The sequence below is a fragment of the Kogia breviceps genome, chromosome 3, assembly GCF_026419965.1.
Source record: "Kogia breviceps isolate mKogBre1 chromosome 3, mKogBre1 haplotype 1, whole genome shotgun sequence".
Classification (NCBI taxonomy): Eukaryota; Metazoa; Chordata; class Mammalia; order Artiodactyla; family Physeteridae; genus Kogia; species Kogia breviceps.
In genome coordinates this window covers 145,118,914-145,140,644 of record NC_081312.1, presented here as the reverse complement: position 1 = coordinate 145,140,644, position 21,731 = coordinate 145,118,914, and the positions used below count along the sequence as shown (strand labels likewise).

At 35.5% G+C, this 21,731-nt stretch overlaps 1 protein-coding gene across 6 annotated transcripts in view; it reads right to left on the bottom strand.

The window, feature by feature from the left end:
* The window catches only part of RFX7 (regulatory factor X7), a 155,015-nt gene that overhangs the window by 67,180 nt on the left and 66,104 nt on the right, over positions 1-21,731 (bottom strand). For all 6 annotated transcript variants that reach the window (XM_067029787.1, XM_059056171.2, XM_067029788.1 and 3 more), the window contains 2 exons: positions 3,930-4,012; positions 2,417-2,539 (listed from right to left, as the gene is read on the bottom strand). In XM_067029787.1, the coding sequence (XP_066885888.1) occupies positions 2,417-2,539; positions 3,930-4,012 (206 nt within the window). The remainder of the gene's footprint in view (positions 1-2,416; positions 2,540-3,929; positions 4,013-21,731) is intronic.

Here is a 21,731-nt window from a genome sequence, read left to right as displayed (position 1 = left end):
TGGTACATAGCCCTCTGCCTTTTCATCTTATCTGTCTTTCTGTGAATGTGGTTTTTGTTCCACAGGCTGCAGGACTGCAGTTCTTCTTGCTTCTGCTGGGTGTCCTCTGGTGGATGAGGCTATCTAAGAGGCTTCTGCAAGTTTCCTGATGGAAGAGACTGGTCTCTAGTCACTCTTAATATTAAATTAGTGCCTACTATGTGGAAACACTGTGTAGAATAGAACAGTGAATAATGTATATTCTTAGTGAAATGTGTTTTGAACTAAAATACTCAGACTCAGTTACAGTACTACTGTATAGTAATATAATGATTTTTATAAAGAGACAAGCATTAGCATAATACTTTCAAATTCCATAAACAGAAGTGGTATTTCTTTCCTATTTACGTCATTATGAAGAATTTCCCTTACCTACTACTTCCTTTTAAAACTCTAGTCTAAGTTACTTTCTTTTATCTCAGTTGCTCTCTACTGAATTGCGAATAAACTGCTCAAAATTGGAGCTACCATTCCTTGTTCCAAAACAATGTTATGTTTTGGTTCTCTTTTGTTTAGGAAAAACCTTTAACTTTTCTTAGTGAAAAAAATTGTAAGAATTCATGAGAATCTTAGAAAATGATTTCACAGAAAAATATTATAGAAAAATGTAACTGTGCTTTGCCCAAGGCAGGAAACTTTTAGGAACGTAAGGACTGCTTTAATGGTTCAGAGTCATACTTTCACAAATGTAGGGCGCTGTCTCTAATGGTGATGCAAAGGGTTGTGCAGGGGAAGGATATCACTTCAAAAATATAAAAATATCCTCGGTTTCCTTATTAATTCATTATAGAAATGTCATGCATTAATTTGTCCAATTTGCCTTTTGGGAAACATGAGACATTTTGGATAATTTGTTTTCCTCATTTCCTACCTCAGACAACTTTTAGAATTTTAGAGCTAAAAGAAACCTCATACCTCTTCAATCACCTCATTTTATAGATGATGCAACTGAAAAAAGAGTGGTTAAAACACCTGTCCAGGTGACACAAGTTTAACGACAGAACCTATTCTCTTGACCCTCGATACAGGGTTTCTTAAACATATCACGTTTGCTTGATATTAATAAACTTTTAATGAATTTAAATTTACTTCTTTGTAGTTTCACAAGGTTATCTCTATCTTAATTAGAATTAACTTGAATTTAGTTAAGAATTCATGCTCACTATATATATCTTTTATATATATACTTTTTTGTTTGTTTCTTTTTGTTTTTGTTTTTTCATATTTTGATGAGGGCAGAAGCTGTGTTTTATTTGTTGTCTCCTCAGAACTTCTTACAGGGTTTGACATGGCACATAGCAGGTATTCAGTAGACTGTTGTAGACTGAGAAAATGAACATCATAGACTTGGATCACATGTACTCTTAGCTTAATTTTTCTAAAGAGGAAAAATCTAAAGCTGTTCAGTTTAACCTTGTTCCCTTGATTATTTCAGACATTTTTCTCTAGACTTTCTCCAGCTCTATTGCATTTCTTAAGGTGAGGGAATCAGAATTTTGAATGAGCATAGAAAGCTTTCTTTCTAGATACCAATAATCTTCTCAGTAAGTATAGTTCTTTTGCATCATCTTACACTGGCTAATAGGAGCACTTATTTGACACTTTTCTTCCACATTGTGTAAGTACAACACATACGTGCTCCTTGCTTTGATATTTCAATACCCAGAAAATTTTGGTTTCACTTACTCTGCTAGAACAAATTCCCGCTTCCAAATCAATTATAAAATGTTAAAGAAGACTAGATTTATCATCTATGACATTTATCCAGAAAGGCCCATTAGCCTCTATAACTTGTGTTTTCCGTGTTTAAATAAGTTATCTGTACAATCAAAACTGTTTGAGTGTCTTCTATGCGCAAGCCACTGAACTCCTTCATCTGAGTAAGTAATTCACAACATTACAGATACTTAACTTTTTCTCGGGTTGGCACAGAAAATGATTAGAAAAGTTTTGGATTCATGAAAAAGACGTTTAAGAAATCTAAATAAAAAACATGTTTTAGTTTTTCTTTATGCATTGATTTATTTATTGCCATCCACTGTCCCTCTATGAACCCCAGACACACTCTTCTTGTCATCCTTAAGAACTTTACAGGAATCCTTTTATTCACCAACCCTACTCCATTGTCCCTCTGCCCTCAGACATCCCTCCTGTGACCCAGAAGAACTCTAAAGAAATCCTTTTATTCAGTAATCCTGTTCTTTATTACACATGCTACCAGAGGAGCTTAGAGATGGATGGGATCTTAGAGATTTGTAAGTTAAACTCTCATATACCAGTATGATATTTGCCAATGATAAAACAAATCATTGTAGCCAAGTATAGTACTTAATCTCTTTAATACACTGCATGCCTGACATATACACGTAATACTTACTTGTACTCATCATAGACTTCCTGTTTGGGCAGTGAAGTCTCAGGATGCTCCTCTAGGGTATTCCGAATCCAGGAAAAGGCATGCATTTGCTGTGCCCGACTAGATGACATAGCATTCTGATCACTAATCATAAAACAAAAACATGTTTTAGCTGAACTGGACAGCAATTCATTGATAATTTTTGAACCAGGCCTAAATGTTCCACTAGAAGACTGTGTGTAAACTCACTATAAATGACCAAACCAAACTCAGGACATAAAGTATATGCCCAGTTATCCAAATACAAATTGTCCACCTGTGGTTGTGGGCCATTTTCTATAGCTAGTGTTTGACTAAAGTTATTGCCCTGTTCCATCCCCGCCATGGTCTCTAAACTGGCAGAGATGATGGAGCATTGAAAACAAGGTATTTGTTTTGGCCAAAATTACCTCTAAGGGGATATTTGTTTACTTACTTCCCTGTTCATTTGTTTAAACTTACCAAATCATCAAACTATAACATGAAAGTTAAGGAAAAAATTGTTTATTTTCTATTTGCTTAGCATTCTCAAGTAACTACCCTGAATCTTACTAAAGCCTCTATGCTCCAGAAGGGAATTCACACTGGAGAGATCCTGAAAGGACAAGTCTCCCTCTATGGTCCTTTCTGTAACCAGTCCTCCTCTCCAGGACAACACCTCCACTAAACATCATAAATTTTTATTATCTGGCAGTGTCTCTTATAACATGAGGGAAGCTTCTCACTTGACTCTGACATTCATCTCAGCTACAAAAACAATAATTTATGTATTTTCAAAGAAATTACTGAGCAATTTTTAGGACAGAAAATTATTAAAATAGTTACAAAATGTGGTCCAAGGGGAAAAAAGTAAAAGCAACAGATTTTTAATTCCAGTTCTTTTCATACATATACTTTTAAAGCAATGTTAAGCATAACTTATATGAATGAAATGAACTCTGAGAAATACTTAAAAGGGTAGAGAAACTCCTTTAAGAACAGACTGCATGAACCAACAACTTTTCTCTATATTTTCTAAATGAGGCTATTAAATATTTGTACTAATGAAAATAGAGTAATACCCTGCAAGCACTTAAAACATCACACATTTATCATAAATTCATGTGCCATACAGGCAATTCATTTTTTTTCTTTTTTATGCTCTGTGATCTGCTTACCTGACAGTACCTAAAAAAACACTTGCGCTTTATTGCTCACAATACTCATCTGTTTATTCTTTGGTTTTCTGTTCAATTTTCAAAATCTGCCACACTGTATAAATACACTAAGCTGTTTATAAAACATAATCCAACTACATTTCACAGCATTCACCCAGGTACACAAATGAATTAGCAAAAACTATGGGTAAACACTTAACCAAATATGATCAAAGACTAAAAAGATCTACTGTTTTGACAGTCTGTTTCCTGATGATTTTAGGAATAGTGCAAAACAATGACAACCACAACACACACATAAACACTGTAACTGAGGCAAAGACAAGAAGTGATATTACCTTTTCTCTCCATTGCTGAGACCAGAAGGCAGCTGAAGGTAGAGGTAGAGTTTCTCTAGGTCTGTAAACTTCTCAACTTCTTGCTGGTTAAAAAGGATTAAAAAGAAAGATCATTTAAAAAATTCTTGTTTCTCCCTCAACAAAATTTACTAACACCTCCCTAAAAATACTATCTAAATTTAAACCAGGTGGAACGAATCACTTGCCAAAGGAAACAGAATCTAGGCTTTTTTCATATCAGTAAAATAATACAGTCAAGTTGTGTGATAAATTTATTGCATATAAAAAGTTGATTAATAAGAGAAAATGGTACTTTCCCATTAATTCTTATATTCTAGGTATAAATAAAATCATAAATCCATGCTTAGACAAAAATGTCTCATTTTAAATCACATTTAAAGAAGGAGGGTTGTGCAATATTACAGGAAAAGTACTATATTGGGAGTCAAGAGACTATTTATTAGTTGGCTTTAGCCTAACTATTTAACTGGTTATGAGGCTTCCATGCTCTGGCGGATTTTCCTTAGAAATGTGAAATGAATGAGATGATTTCTAGGCTTCTTTTCTATTTCTCAAAAATCTAGAACATGTGACTGATGATGCTACTGTCACTGGGGGTGGAACTGAGGTTTAAAAATATAGTTATCCCTCAATATCTATGGATAATTGGTTCCAGGAACCCCCTTCTCCCCTCCACGGATACCAAAATCCACAGATGCACAAGCTTTTTATATAAAATGGTGTTATACAGTCAGTCCTCCTTATGCACAGTTCCTCCATAAGCAAGGAATCAAATCTGATCCAGGGTTGATCTAATATGCGAATGCAGAACCTGTGGATATGGAGGGCCAACTGTTCCAAAGTACAACCAACAATCTGTTCCATGCTATGCAGATGTAATTATTCTCTGACTTGCAACAGTGGATGCTATTTGGAGAACCTACTTGTAAGACTGTCTATCACTACTGTTGTGCAACTTTGTTATTTTGTCTATAAATGTACCCTTTAAGAAAATTTCTGCTATGCAGAGGACTGTATAGTTTTCTTTCCCAGCTGAGTTTGCCACAGGATAGCTTTAAATGTGCCACAAATCCTACTGCAATAAAAATATCATAATAAAGTTTTGGTAGCCTAATTCATTACAACTGAATTGCATTGCAATGGAAAATATGGACAGATTACTGGCATTCTTGGTGGCAGAATTTATTCTTACACAATAAAGCATAGCTCAAACATAGATCCAATTTTTTGAAAAAGCTTACAATGATATAATTTAGCCTATTCTTATTCTCACCAGAATTCAATCACAAAACAGTTTAATCTTAGAATTTATCCAAAGAATGACTTAATCTATCAATTACGTGCAATTAACTCTCAAATCCACATTTTTTTTCATTCCACGGTCTATGGGGTATTTTCCAATTAGCTCTTGCTTTAATATCTGATAGCCTGATCAGCAATATCCTGCATAACTCTTCCCTTGACAACAACAAAAACCCCTACACATACACAGGCATTTTCCTTCTCACTTGTTACTTAGCACCTTCTTTTCTCTAGTTTCCCAGTGTTCAGTTTTGGAGTCTGCCTAGTTTTGTTCCTCTTGGTGTATTACACTCTAATCCTTCATTTAGCCTTCTTAAGTCTTTCCACCATGTACTTCTAGGCTCTTTATTTTCCCAACCACCACATTAGTTTAGGTCTTTAGCTGTCTTTCTTTTAACAATAAAGGAGAATTCATTTACTCATTAATTTATTCACTAAGTTTACTTTCTGCAATGTTCCACAAATGATTTATAACTATGAACTTATACTGTGTATCACAACCTATACAAAGACTGGAAATAGACAGATGGACAACACAACAATAGCCCCTGCACTTAAGGAACTTACAATGATTCTTGAATTACTAAAAATGTCTAACTACCTGCTTGTCCCTGCCTCCAGCCTTTCCCCACTTTAATCTATCAAAATGGAAATAAAAACAAAAATAAACAAATGGGATGTAATGAAACTTAAAAGTTTTACATAGCAAAGGAAACCATAAACAAGATGAGAACACAAGGCTCAGAATGGGAGAAAATATTTGCAAATGAAGCAACTGACAAAGGATTAATCTCCAAAATTTACAAGCAGCTCATGCAGCTCAATATCAAAAAAAGAAATAACCTAATCCAAGAATGGGCAGAAGACCTAAATAGACATTTCTCCGAAGAAGCTATACAGATTGCCAACAAACACATGAAAGAATGCTCAACATCATTAATCATTAGAGAAATGCAAATCAAAACTACAGTGAAGGGCTTCCCTGGTGGTGCAGTGGTTGAGAGTCCGCCTGCCAATGCCGGGGACACGGGTTTATGCCCCGGTCCGGGAAGATCCCACATGCTGCGGAGCGGCTAGGCCCGTGAGCCATGGCTGCTGAGCCTGCACGTCTGGAGCCAGTGCTCCGCAACGGGAGAGGTCACAACAGTGAGAGGCCCACATACCGCAAAAAAAACAAACAAATGAAAAACTACAATGAGATATCATCTCACACCCATCAGAATGGTCATCATCAAAAAATCTACAAACAATAAATGCTGGAGAGGGTGTGGAGAAAAGGGAACCCTCTTGCACTGTTGGTGGGAATGTAAATTGATACTGCCACTGTGGAGAACAGTATGGAGGTTCCTTAAAGAACTGAAAATAGAACTATCATATGACCCAGCAATACCACTACTGGTCATATAACCTGAGAAAACCATAATTCAAAAAGAGTCATGTACCACAATATTCACTGCAGCACTATTTATAATAGCCATGACATGGAAGCAACCTAAGTGTCAATCGACAGATGAATGGATAAAGAAGATGTGGCACATATATACAATGGAATGTTAATCAGCCATAAAAAGAAACGAAATTGAGTTATTTGCAGTGAGGTGGATGGACCTAGAGTCTGTCATACAGAGTGAAGTAAGTCAGAAAGAGAAAAACAAATACCATATGCTAACACATACATATGGAATCTTAAAAAAAAAAATTGCTCATGAAGAACCTAGGGGCAAGACAGGAATAAAGACACAGACCTACTAGAAAATGGACTTGAGGATACGGGGAGGGGAAAGGTAAGCTGGGATGAAGTGAGAGAGTGGCATGGACATATATACACTACCCAAAGTAAAATAGATAGCTAGTGGGAAGCAGCCGCATAGCACAGGGAGATCAGCTCAGTGCTTTGTGACCACCTAGAGGGGTGGGATAGGGAGGGTGGGAGGGAGATGCAAGAGGGAGGAGATATGGGGATATATGTATACATATAGCTGATTCACTTTGTTATACAGCAGAAACTAACACACCATTGTAAAGCAATTATACTCCAATAAAGATGTTAAAATAAAATGATGTAATGGAGATAAGTAATAAAATAAATAAATAAATATCATACCAAAATACCTCTTGTTCAATATTATTAACATCATCCACTTAATCCCAACAGTGCCTATCATATTAAATCAAAAATAGATTATGTTACCAAAAAACCCATAAGTATTATTATGGGCAAAGTCTGAGAAAACACAACAAAAACATCATTTTTTTTGGATAAAGAAACTCTCTCTCTCAATGGAATATTATTCAGCCATAAAAATGAGTGAAATCTTGACATTTGTGGCAACAAGGATGGACCTGGAGGGCGCTATGCTAAGTGAAGTAAGTGAGACAAAAAAGGATAAACACCATATGATCTCCCTTATATGTAGAATCTAACAACAACAACAAAACAGATAAAGAAACCCTGAGCCCATGGATACAGTGACGAATGGTGGTGGACTGAAATGGGGGGTGGGAGTGGGAGTGGGGAAAATGGGTGAAGGAGGTCAAAAAGGTAAAAATTTCCAGTTATAAAATGAATGTCATAGGGATATAATGTACAGGTTGGTGATTACAATTAACAATACTGTATTGCATATTTGAAAGTAGCTAGGATGGTAGATCTTGAAAGTTCCTGTCGTAAGAAAACTTATGTACGGTGACGGATGTTAACTAGATTTAGTGGGGTGATCATTCTGTAATACAAGCATACCTCGGAGGTACTATAGGTTCAGTTTCAGACCACCTCAATAAAACAAATACCGCAATAAAGCGAGTCACACAAATTTTTTGGTTTCTTAGTGCATATAAAAGTTATCTTTACCCTGTACTATAGTCTATCAAGTATGCAATAGCATTACATTTAATAAAACAAGGTACATACCTTAATTAAAAATACTTTATTGCTAAAAAAATGCTAACCATCATCTGATAATGCAGGCTGGCTTACCACAAACCTTCAATTTATAAAAAATGCAGTATCTGTAAAGTGTAATAAAGCGCAATAAAATGAGGTGTGCCTGTATATACAAGTATCAAATCATTATGTTGTACACCTGAAATTAATATAATGTTATGTCAGTTATACCTCACTTAAAAAACATCAAACGAAAAACACATCATTTTTGATGACTAAGAATAAAATAACTTCATACTGTTGGAGAAACCTTGGATGCTACAGTTTTCAATTTTTATATATGCTAGAGAAAAGAACAGAGAAGAAATTCCAGAAGGAATTCAGAAGATAATCCAAATTAGGATAAAGTGCCAAAGAGATTTAATTTAAAGACGGAATAGTTTTGAAAAAATCAAACTCACTGCTGCCCCCCTTCTTTTTGCCTTTCAAACAATGAAAACTTACTACTGTCAATCACTCTTTTATTTGTTATGTAGGACTCAACATACAGAAGAAAAAATTGGGGGAGTTTACTAAAAGTGATTATCAAAATTCTATGACGCAAATGAGAACAAAATGATGCAAGTGTATAGTGATGGCATTCCATTCCAGCAAAGCTGAGTTCACCACGACGATTTTTGGTTTTGGATACACTTGTCATTTATGGCTAATCACTGGCTTCCAAAACAATGATCAGTGGTGTAGAAGACCTTAACCTTGCTTGATTATCAAGGCAAGAATGTCATTTGGCAAGTGTGTTAAACCTCAGATTATTTGATATACTTTGTAAAGATTTAAACATCAAGAATAAAAGTTTTGGACTTCCAAGGTGGCACAGTGGTTAAGAATCCACCTGCCAATGCAGGGGACACGGGTTCGATTCCTGGTCTGGGAAGATCCCACATGCCGCCCGTGGAGCAACTGAGCCCATGCGCCACAACTATTGAGCCTGTGCTCTAGAGCCCGCGTGCCACAGCTACTTAGGTCCGAGTGCCTAGAGACCGTGCTCCGCAAGGAGAGGTCACCGCGACGAGAAGCCCGCGCACCACAACGAAGAGTAGCCCCCGTTCGCCACTACAGAAAGCCCGAGCGCGGCAACGAAGACCCAATGCTGCCAAAAAATAAAGAATTAGTTTTCTGTTCCAAGTGGAGATTCATTGGTTGTCAAAAAGAAATATGTCTGATGCATTTATGAAATGACGGACAAAGCTGCTCTATTTTTAGAGTATTAGGAAAAAGACCAACTGCATAAATTAAAAAAAAATTATAATTTAAAAACTCAGCCATAAAAAGAAATGAAGTATTGATACATGCTGCAACATGGATGAACCCTGAAAACATTATGCTAAGCGAAAGAAGTCAGGCACAAAAAGCCACATATCAAATGCTTTCACTTTTATGAAATACCCGGAACAGTCAAATCCATGGAGAGAGAGATTAGTGGCTGCCAAGGACTGGGGGGAGGGGAGTAGGAGGACTGACTGCTTAATGCGTTTCCTTTTGGGGTGATGAAATCATGTTTTAGAACTGGGTAGAGGTAGTGTTTACATAACATTGTGAATATACTATAATAAATATCACTAATGATAAACTTTATGTTAAAGTAATGTAAAAAATCACAATTTTTAATAGCACTTGGCATATTTGGCAGATATATCTGAATATCTGACCTGAAACTTCAAATGACAAATAACAACATCTCTACTCATTAGTCTTAAAAGTTTTCATTTCCTTGAGTTGAAGTTCTCAAAGCAAAGTTATTGAAAATGTCTTCAAGTTTAGGCGGAACCTCAAAAATTATCTAGTCTGTTGAATGAACTAAGGTGATGATTTCCCACTACTGTAGTTGAAAATCTTGCCCAAAAGCTTATGGGGACTTCTCTCTCACACAGTTCAATCTTTGCAAGAAGATATCCAAGGAATCTTGGAACTAAAGTTTGATTTAGATGTCAAAGACATTCCAGGAAACCCTCTGGAGAATTTTTGGTAAAAATCTCCCTGTTTACTTCCCCGTAAGTAAGCAGACCTTGTGTGTCAATCATCCCATTGACATAAGCATACATTTATGTAGCTGGTGTTTCAGAAACTTTGGGTATGAAAACAAAGCAATGTTACAGACTTAATGTTGCAAATGACCTAGACAGTGCTTTGCTCTTTCACATCCTAGACAGAAAAGCATATAGCAAACAACCAGATTCAACATTCACTTTGATATCATGTGATTCAGAGAAAATTAAAGGTGTAAAGCAAAATATACAAGATCCAGTTACTTTTGGAGGATCAAGGTGGAGTTTTGTGTTCGAATTCTACCACTCCTAATGCCCTTCCCCTCTGAAACTTTGGCTGATAAAGAATATTCACATGAGGAACGAGGAGCATGGAGCTATCTAATTCTTTCTATGAGGTGTAGGTAAAGTGGTGAAGAGAATAAGGAACAGAGACAGTCCATCAAATATTCCATCTGCTCACCTACATTTCTCAGCCTCCTCTGCAGTTAGTTTAGGGCCATGCACTTAGCACAAGTGATGCATTTCATTTCTCAGCTGACATAGTTAAGAACCAATGTGTCACCTCTATATCCTATCCCCCTTTGTGGCACCTTGGCAGTCCTGTGTTTCAGTGGTGAGGCTACAACATGGCAGTGTCTGCCAGTGTGGGTTCCTGAGGGACTACGTGGAACAGGGTCCTCCAATGATTTGTGCTATACATGTAGTGTGAATGAAAATAAGTTCTTCTGGTTAGGCCACGGATATTTCAAGCTTCCTTTGTTTTGGCAGCATAGCCTTGCCCATCCTGATTAATATAGCAAGTCAGACCTTTCCCCCTAGCACTTCTGAGACAACTGAAGATCCCTTTTAGATATGCAGATAAAAACATTGAGAGAGGAACTGGGCTCCTCTCTAATCACAAAAGCTTTCATTCACTCATTTTTAGAATAGTATTTAACATATTTTGAAATTTAAAATTATATTAACCAAGAATATAAGATATTTATGTTTATCAAAATGAGACATGGGCTAAAAAAAAGTTAAGTACCAGTTTAGAACATACAATATACAGCCTTCATGCTTTCTCCCACTTTATTAAAAAAAAAAAAAACTAGTTAAAAAATTCAACTCTAATCGATTTTGTACACAACGTCCTATAATATGCCTGTTTGTCCCTTTACTTTGGGCCACAACAATTACTCAGGGATTTATACTCAATTAATTTGCATTTATTGATTGATTAAAAAAAAGTTTTTCAGTATCTAGTTACACCTTCCCCCCTCAACTAGATCAAAGATTCTGGTTTATCCAAACTCAATCACCTTTTGAAGCAGAATCCTGAAATGTAAGACAGAGCCAGATGGTACTCCTTTTAATATTTTAATACCTCATTTAATTTTTAAATTTAAAATGAGGAAGTATTTCAACCAAAGTATACAAAGTAGGTACACATGTATCACTATCCATATTTAAAAGATGCTAACTTTTTGCCATATTTGCTTCAGAATTCTTTCACTTTTTAGATTATACAGTAGTGTTTATTATATGGACTGAAACCAGTTTATCCATTTCTTTATGACAGACAGTTGTTATAAAGTCTCATTATTTCAAATAGTGCTGCAATAAAAATTTTTATTTGTGACTGTTGTGTCCTTGAGTGGGAGTTTTTTCTATAGTACGAACCTACCTAAAAGTAGAAGTACTTGGTCATATAAGATGCACATCTTCAGCTTTGTTGGTATTCCCAAATTGCTCGCCAAAACTGTTATGCTTATTTATATTTCCAACAGCAATGCTACAATTTCTCCATATCCTTGTTAAAACTTAAGATTTTCATTTTACCTAATCTTATAAGTATGAAAAAGTATCTCACTGTTTTATTTTTCATTTTCTGATTGACAATGATACTATCATATTATTTACCATTTGAGTTTAATACAATGGCTATCCAATTTTATCATGCATCAGAATCACCTGGAGAGCTTGTTAAAGATGACAGTTTCTGATTCAGTAGTCTGGAGCAGGGACCTTGAGAACCTGGATTTCTAAAAAGTTCCCAGTGATGCTGATACTGCTAGTCAGAGGATCACATCTGAAGAACCACTGCTCAAGGAACTACACATTTAAAAATGGGAATATTTAATATGTAGCCCACATACTAATCTTCTATTGCTTAGAAGTGTTGCTAATATCTTCTCTAGTTGTAGCTTGTATTTGCATTTTGTTTTTGGAGTCTTGAGATGCAGAGAAGTTTTTAATTTCCAGGCAGTCAAATATATCAATCTTTTCATTTATAATCTGTGCTTTTTGTGCCTTATTTGAAATCCTTCTCTATCCCAATGTCATTAAGATATCCCATGTTTTCTTTTTAAAGTTTTGTTTTTCACATTTAGGTATTGTACTTAATTCCTCTAACATTTATTTTTCTATAAGTTATGAAGTAGAAACCTAATTAAAATTTTTCCACAAGGTTAGCTAATTTTCCTAGTATAATTTATTGAATGATTCACCAATTCTAATTTTCATGCCACATCTATTATGGGATTCTTGATTATTAAAGGTTAAAAATAATGCCGTTTTTACTTTCAGGATTTAAAAACAACTTTCACTGAGTTGGAATTTAACTTAGAAAAAACCTGGCAACTTATCCTTGAGAGGATCATATAGCAAAATGTATGATTCACTGATCCTCCTTGAACTTGTGAAACAGACTTTTCATATAAGAATATCTCCCAGTAACTGATTAGTGTAGTAATAAAGCAGCTTTGATGGAACTTTTAGAAATCTGAGGTTAATAGGCAAGTCTTGTATTGATAAATTAATAGCTAATAAGGATAAAGGACCTATATCATATATTATAGATGAATAAAGCAGCTGCTACTTGAGCTTGATTGGTGGACCTTTCAAAGATAATCTATCTAAAACAGTAGGATATAAGTGCTAAGGTACAGGATACAGAATCAGAAGAGTTCCAGATTTTCCACTCATTAGCTCTGTGATATTAGGCAAGATGAGCATTAATTTTCAAGTCTGTAAAACAGTGATAAAATGTCCATAAAATTTTTGTGAGGATTAAAAGGAATTTATAAAAGGTATCTATAATAGGTATTATTATTACATAAATATTATTTTGAAATATATACTTGCTTAAAGTCAGATTTTGCTTAAAGTCAGATTTTGGAAAAAGTTTATAATTCAAATTCTATCAACAAGTATAGAATCTTTTATTTGAAAAAGCAAGGTATCTTAAGAAATTTAGGAAATATTTTGCCTGGTGACCTCCCTCCACTAACTTAAGAGGTATACCACAAGAGCAAGGTTCCTAGATTTTATGTGAGCATCAGACTTGACCACAAATTACTGAAGACAATGTTCCACCAGCACTGACTTTCATCAGGGTAAGGTGCAGAAAAATGTAGACACTTCCTTTCTGAGCCATCAAGATGTAACTGAAGTTAGAAAATATTTCTGATAACTGTGATACTAGAGAGAAAGGAATCAATCTAAACAGAATAGGTCAGAAATAAAAGCTTTCCCTAGGCTGGACTTGGAAAAAAATGTATAACTTTCCATTTGTCTTCCATTGTTAAAAAAAAATACCTGAAACAATATTCTATATTTCAGAAAACTGAGTTAATTTTTAGTGCTTCAGCTTGTCTGCTCAGGACATCCACCTCCAAACTGTCAAAACATACCAGATGAATTGCAGAGAACCAGGTAGAATTTTCAATGTCCTATTACTAGAACTTGAAAACCTTCAAGGAGATGGTAAGGAAAAACGTTCCCACTATTTACTGGCATAGAATACAGTTATAAGGTAGTCTGAGTGGAGAGATCTGCTCCGGCTTTTAGGGAACATCCTGAATCAGGTTTACCCCACAATTTCTCAAACATTACTAAAAAAGGTTTTCCCTGTTTGAAATAAATTTCTTTGCAGTGATGTGTTTGTTGTTATGAGACTTTCCTCTCAGGTGTTATTCAGGTTTGTCTGTTTGTTTTTTTTTTTACAAGGTCACAAAACTGGGGAAGGGTTGATGGTTATAAAGATGGTAACAAGTGAGGACTTAACTGAGGAGCTTTCATGCAAATCCTTAATGGATCATTATCTTTATTTCCAAAAGAAGCAGAAACTCTCCTGTTGAGATGTATACACCTTTCAAGGAACTAGTCAGGTTGACAATCACGGAGTCTTGATGCAAGATGACCAACCAGGGTATCAAATTCATGATTACTTCTTTAAATTTTACTTTTCAAACTACTATCAGAAAAAGGTTTTAAAAGAAGTTTTAATTTAAATTTGTATTTAGAACAGTCAGCTTAAAATCCAGAAACTTAAATTCTCCAGTTTGACAGTTTCTTCAGTTAAGTTACCAGGTAAGGAGGGAAAATATATACAATGACAGGATGATCAGACTTGAATTTGTTTTTTAATTTTGTAAACTTCAGAAACAAAACAAAAAACAAAACGTGAAAAAAATTCTATTTCTTCCTCGACAAGAGACACTGATTCCAGAGCACAGTTACTAAAAGGCCTCTTTCTTCACCAGCATCACTGACAGAAGGACTTGAAGGGGGAAAGTAGAACCTCATTCTATAGCCTTTTAAAAAATTTATGGAAACAATGGACATACCTGATATTAATATTCTCTCAGGCCCCAGCAGTTGTGAAAGCTGTCCTTCCACAGGATTGAATAAGGAAGATAGAGAAAAAGGTCAAGGTATAAGGACTCTATTTTTCAATTCGTTTTGCTTATAATTCTTAATTTTCAGCAATTTTCAGTTTCCTAACTTGCTAAGAGAACCATGTGGTCATTTTTTATAAATGTGCCCTAAAATATACTCTTTGATATTTTTTTTAGGGCTTAACAAAAAAGGAAGCTAAATCCCTCAAACTGAAATAATGAATAACATGGTAGCAAGTACCACAGCTACATAAATGCCCAGATGACTAAAAACCAAATGAAATGCTGAGACAAGGGCATATTGCTAGGGTTCAAATAGGCAGAGGGTACATAAACCTACAGATATGAGTCCCTTTGAAACAGGATTCAAATGACAGCCATCTCTAGGGAGAATACTTCTGCCCATAGTTAAATGCTACAAAAAGTGAGCATCACGGAATGATCATGTAATCTTTCTCTGGCTCATTTAGGTGAGGCAAAAGTTATTATCAATGTTTCTGTATGCTGTTTGAAAAGATCCTAGGGTTCTACTAGTGGTTGGGGATGAGGCTGAGGGCACTAGCAAGAAGGATAAGATTTAGGTCTTCCTAGTCACTGTGTTTAAAGTTTTTTTGTTTTTGTTTTTATAGCATGGAAAGAAACGATAGTCCCTGGGAGCCCAGCTACTATTATGTTTCCAAAAAACTGGATTGGTTCTAACTGATTCTTCAAGATCACAAAGCTACAGCCTCAACTAAGGTGTAGGCCACAGAGGAAAAGTTAGTTCTTTAATTTCTATCTCTGCTCCTAGTAACCTTTCCTTCTTTCCCCCTTAGTTTATTTTTCTGTAAGTCTGAAAATAACTTAAAATGCAAAATTAGAAAAACTAGAATACTATAAGGATTCATTTGTTTTCTATCAAAACACATTATTGTATATTATATCATTCTTTGAATATACAGGTACTAATGAAAATTGGACTTATTTCAGGTAAATGGGTGAGAGATTGCCATCTTGGTCTATCCTATTCCTCTTAGTGACAATTTTGAAAGCTAGCTGACAATGGTAAAGGCATTCTTTACAATTACGAAAGAGAAAAGTAACCAGAATTCATGATTTGGGCCTTAGCGGCAATTTAGTCCACTTGAATTCCTAACAGGAGAAAACCCCCAAAACCAAAAACATTATAACTATATTGTCCTCCCATACCAAGGGATAAAATAACTCATGTACTTGATGTAAATAAAAAAGAATAAAGGGTTCAAATTCCTCTGAATGGATGGTATGGCCTTATACAGATGATTTCTTTTTGTGATACTCAAAAAACAAAGCAAATGCAGCTAGTTAAATCCAGCCCCTCTGTCAGCAAGCACCACGCCCCAATCCCTGCCAGGACAGGTAAAATCTACACAAAAGTAGCTCTCTTGAAAGTTACTCATTTCCTCTCCATCAAGTGGTTGAAAGGAAAAAGTCAGATTCTAAGCTAGGTCTTTACTAAAAGTAACCCCAGTGCTATATCACATGATAAACCCTATCTTTTATTCTAACAACGAGCCTTTTTCAAGTCTGATGTATTTTAATTAGATAGTCCAAACAAAATTTTTAGTTTCAATCAATGCTGGGTCAGGAAATTGACCTTGGTCATCATTTAGTATTCATTATAGCAAGGATTTGAGGTGAGAAAGCATGCTTTCTTCCATAAAGGAGGAAAGGGAGGAAAGAAGTCTTTTCAAATTGTATACACCTCATACATGCCCCCTCAATAACATATATCTCTGGAGGGCAGGAGAGGAGGTGTGCCTTTTGTGAAAAATTCTCCCTTGAGCAAGTTACTCGAATTTATTTCTGGGAGTGTGTCATCTGTCTTAGAAAGTCCCACTTTAATTAACATTAGTCTGGTTTTCAGGAAGCAGATATCCTACACCCTGCTTCACATATCTTTTACTTCTCATCCAACCACTTCAGCAGTAGGCATATTAAAAGAATTGGCTTCTAACTTAAAACATTAACTATGGGATGGATTTGAAAAGTTTAAAAAATTAAATGAGATTATATTCATTCATTTGTTCATTGAGTATTGAGTGCTAACTATGCTTTAGACATGCATGACCTTACATTTTAGTACCAGGGAGACAGACAATAAAATTTAAAAGTAGAACATCTGTTACATGATAATGATAAATGCTATAAAGAATAAGTATTGGTAGTGGGTACAATTTAAACTACAGTGGTCAGAGATTTCACTGGAAAGTATGAAGATAAAACATTTCACACAGTGGCTAACCAATAGGAAAGGTTCTCAAAAATCTTTACCATTATTCTTTGTTCTACCCTACTTTTGCTTTCTACTGACTGACTGTTGTAATGGCCAGGCAGGGCAAGAACTGACAGTAAAGAGGCCACATTACTAAGAGACAAAAATGGAGGCTGCCTTCTCATTATCTGTTCTCATACATACTATTATGGCTCCTCCAATCCTGTGATGAATGGCTCTCAGGAAAATCTTGCCCCCAAAGGATCTAACACAGAGGTCACAAGCTCAAATGCCAGGTAGGTAATGCAAATGATTAAACTAGACTACAGGTAAGAAAAATATATATGTTTAGGAGTTAAATGCATGGCAGGAAAATGCAAGAAAATTGGAGAATACACATCATGTAGAAATAAAGACTCATCAGTGTCCTAAGTTTTCAGAGAGGCCAGACCCTGATTTTTTTCTGTGATCTCTCCCAATTCTAAAATTTTAAATTTGAAATATGGCAACCAATTCGAAATTTAGAAAATGTTACCGTGGGCCAAAGGAAACACCTCTGTGGAATGGATCTAGTCTGTGGGTCTCCAGTTTACCTCCTCGGGTCTACAGGGTTAAGGGTTGATTCCTTCCAGGGCAATAAGCACCAAGATGCTTGAGTTGCTGGACCAGGCCTGCTTGCTATTACCATCCAGTCCATACCTGAGCAACCATATGTTTTAAAATCCAGGATCTCTGGAATGTACAGTACTTCGAATTCAGAGTAAGCTATATGAATAAGATGCTATAAGCCAAGATGAAATGATACTGGAAAGGTTATACCCAGGGAAATATTCTCTACTGCAATGTTCCAGATATGACCCTAGTGAGAATGTAAGTAATGTTGAACCTCCACATAGATATCCATGATAAATGAATAGACTTGCTACAGACAGATTGCTTGCCCTGCTCTCCCCCCACCTGTTTTCTAACCAACTTATTACTGTGCTAAACAGGGTTTTTCAGATGGGGTAGTTAGTACCTCCATTGTGATTCTCTTTTCAGGTTTTAGCATTTATAACAGACAACTCACGTGTGCCCAGAAAGTTGGTTCTTAGGATTCATCTAATAATAATAAATACCATATTTAGCAAAAGAAATCTGCATATAAGGGACCCAAGCAGTTCAAAACTGTGTTGTTCAAGGGTCAACTGTACTTAGCCTCCCTTATTCCTCCTTTTAAGCCTTTTATCTCTCCAGCTGATGGGAAAAAATGTAAACAAAGATTGTCTACTCCTATCTCTATAATCTTACTAGGATTGCTGTTGAATTGCCCAGTCCATGAGACAGAAATAGTTTTCTTCTTGCTTTCAGCTGATTTCCTGGTAAGCGAAATGTTATTTGTTTTAATATTTACATTAGCTTTTCCTAATGGGAACCAAAATATATGGTCATTTTCCGCCCTCTTTTAACTCTTGTTAGTTCTAGTAACTCCAACACAACTAATCAATATAGGGGACCTGAACATTAGAACTGGTGAAAGATTGCTTCCTGGTAGGATACACACCTAATATACAGTAATATAATCAGGAAGTTCTCAATATCCTGATAGTTCTGGATGGCACATGGAAAATAATTTTTCTCTCTAGTGCAGAAACTTACCCTATCAGTTTTATCAATCACTTCCCAAATAGTGTGTCTTCTCATGAACATCAGTTTCATGAGAAGTTTTATGAGGGGAAAAAAGTCTTGTATATATTGAATATTTGTTAGGATTCATGATACACAGCAGCATATTAATAACAGCTCTTAACACATTCTTTAATCCAGAGTTCACAAAACATATTTGACCTTTGGAACCTTTTTTGCATATTAACATCCTATGGAATTATTCTTCCAAGGACCATATTTTGGGAAATTAACTATTATTTCCCATCCTTCTGTGGCTGAGCCTCACCAAACCAGGCATTTTCTCCATCAAACATCCAGAATTATTTCTCTCACATTTTAGGCCTCGCTATAGCTTTCAGGTAGTCCAATTTCATTCAACTAAAATAAGGGGCCTAGGTAATATGGAATGAGCAGCTTTCAAACTCTGCTGAGGTCTAGCTAATCCTAGGGGGTTGGAAATATCAATGGTAAGATTTTTGCCTTGACTATTAAGCTGGTTATGAAAAATATAATTGGATCGGCTTTATAAATGAATAATGACATTATAGATCTAAAATTGTTACAACTCATGAGAAATTTAGTCTGTCATGTTGATTATTGTTAAAATTAAGTAAAAAGCAATTTTATTGCAAAAGCATTAAAATATTAACAAAAAACTCTGTTCACAATTATGCTTCTGCAAATATTTTTGATTTGCCTTTACTGATAAGCAGGCAAAATACTAGGCTTTAAAAATAGCACAGATACAATTTTCTATTTTTCACTTCTAGCATATTTCACAGCACCATAGTCTTCACAATTGTAATCAATTTAAATAGCTGAAATCATTTTAGCAATTTTGTTTTAATGAGCATATTATGTTCTTAAAATGGCATTCAAGCAACCTGCTTGCAAAAAAAGAGACTGAATTTAGAATTACTGACTACTAAAATTCAGTAAGATAATAAGGACAGCTTTTCATTTTTTCTTTTCAGATTTATTTTCAAAGTGGATAATTACTTTCAGGAACATTTCTTCATTGTAGGAAGATGAAGAAGTAGAATTCTTAAAAATTCATATATAATAACCTAATATTTCACAGACTTTAAAAATGTTATGTATATCACAGTTTTTTAAAAGCCTGGGCTCTGGAGTCAGACTATCTGGATTAAAAGCCCAGTTTTATCAATTAGCAAGTTTTATGACCTTGAGTAAGTTACTTAACCTGTCTGAGCCTGTTTCTTCATTTGTAAAATGAGGATAACAGATTAACCTCATAGGCAAATTATGAGGGCTGAATGATAAAATATGTAAAGCACTTGTCTGGCACATGATAATAAATACTCAATAAATGTTAATAATAATAACAACAACACGTATAAAGAAACTCTGGGGATGTTATGTGCATATTATACATTCCTTTTGATAATTATTGTTTGTGGATAATCATTCAGCAAATATTTACTGAGTGTCTTCCACGTACTAGACATTGTGCTAAGCACTGAGGATACCAAGACTGTAAGACACAGTCCTTACTACCAAAAGTTTATTCTTGGGGAAGAAAACCAATTAATCTGGGGATTAGCATACTATATGGTAAGAGCTTTAATAGGGGTATAAAGCTATTTATAAGGTGCATGACAGCAGGAGACCTTAACATGAGAAGGTATGGCAGACAGGCTGGACTCAGACGTATATTGCTAACCACCTTCTTTTTAGTCTTCTTCTGGTATAGAGGCTAGAAAAAAAAATACTACATATCCTAGTTTTCCTTGCAGCTAGAGGCACCCAAGTGACATTACCCTGGAGGTGGAAGTTCCTGAAGTGGGTTTTTGAAACAGAAGTAGTATACTGAAAACAAAGACAGAGCTTCCCTAGAAGAAAGCCCTTTGACCCTTCCTCCCTTCTTCCTGCCTTAGCATTTGGCCAGAAGGCATGGAAGTGCAGCAGCCATCAATGACATGACAGGATAAAAGATGACACAGCAAAAAACAAAGGGCCTAGGATTCCAGTGGCATTACTGAGTTACTGCATCATTCTTGGATGCCTAACTTTGGACTTATTAGATGACACAAACTCTTATTTCTTTAAGCCACCAATAGTTGGGGTTTTCTATTATCTGCAACTGAATGCATTCCTAATAGATAAAAAGCATTCCGAAAAGGGTTTCTGGGCCAAGTCCAAAAGGACTAGGAGTTATCCAAGTGAAGAAATCTGAGAAGGGCACAGGTGGCAGAGGAAACAGCACCTACAAAGGCCTGAAGGGGGAGGGAGCATAGAGTGTTGATACTGGCAGCTGTTCTACAATATGTACCTTCTGGCTTCCAGGCAGCTTTAGCCAGGTGATTCCCAACTTCTCTTGTCTTCCACTGTCTATGTTTGAGGGATTCAATATTCTCTCCTCATTGGTTCCATATGGTAAGCATTCATTCTTAAATGGTAAGTTTTGTGATGATGAACATAAAATGTTATCCCTGACTAACATTTAGACTTCTAGAAACATAAATTTGTGGCAATAAAGTCAATTAGATCCACATTAACAATTTACACATACAACACCTTCAACTGAAGCTCTCATGTGTGCTTACGATGTGCCAGGCACTGTATCTATACTGCAAGCATACTTCCTTTTATTGAGCTTCCTTTTATCACACTTTGCAAATATTGTGTTTACAATTTGAAGGTTTGTGGCACCCCTGAATTGAGCAAATCTATCAGCACGATTTTCCCAATCTTATCTGCTCACTTTGTGTTTTGAGTCACACTTTGGTAATTCTCACAGTATTTCAAAGTTTTCCATCATTATTATTATATCTCTTATGGTGATCTGTGATCAGTGATCTTTGATATTACTACTAAGACTTGCTGAAGGCTCAGATGAGGGTTAGCATTGGTTAGCAATAAAGTATCTTTCAATTAAGGTATGTACAATTTTTTTTAGACATAATGCTATCACATACTTAAAAGACTACAGTATAGTATAAAAATAACTTCTTTTTAAAACATTTTATTTTATATTGGAGTATA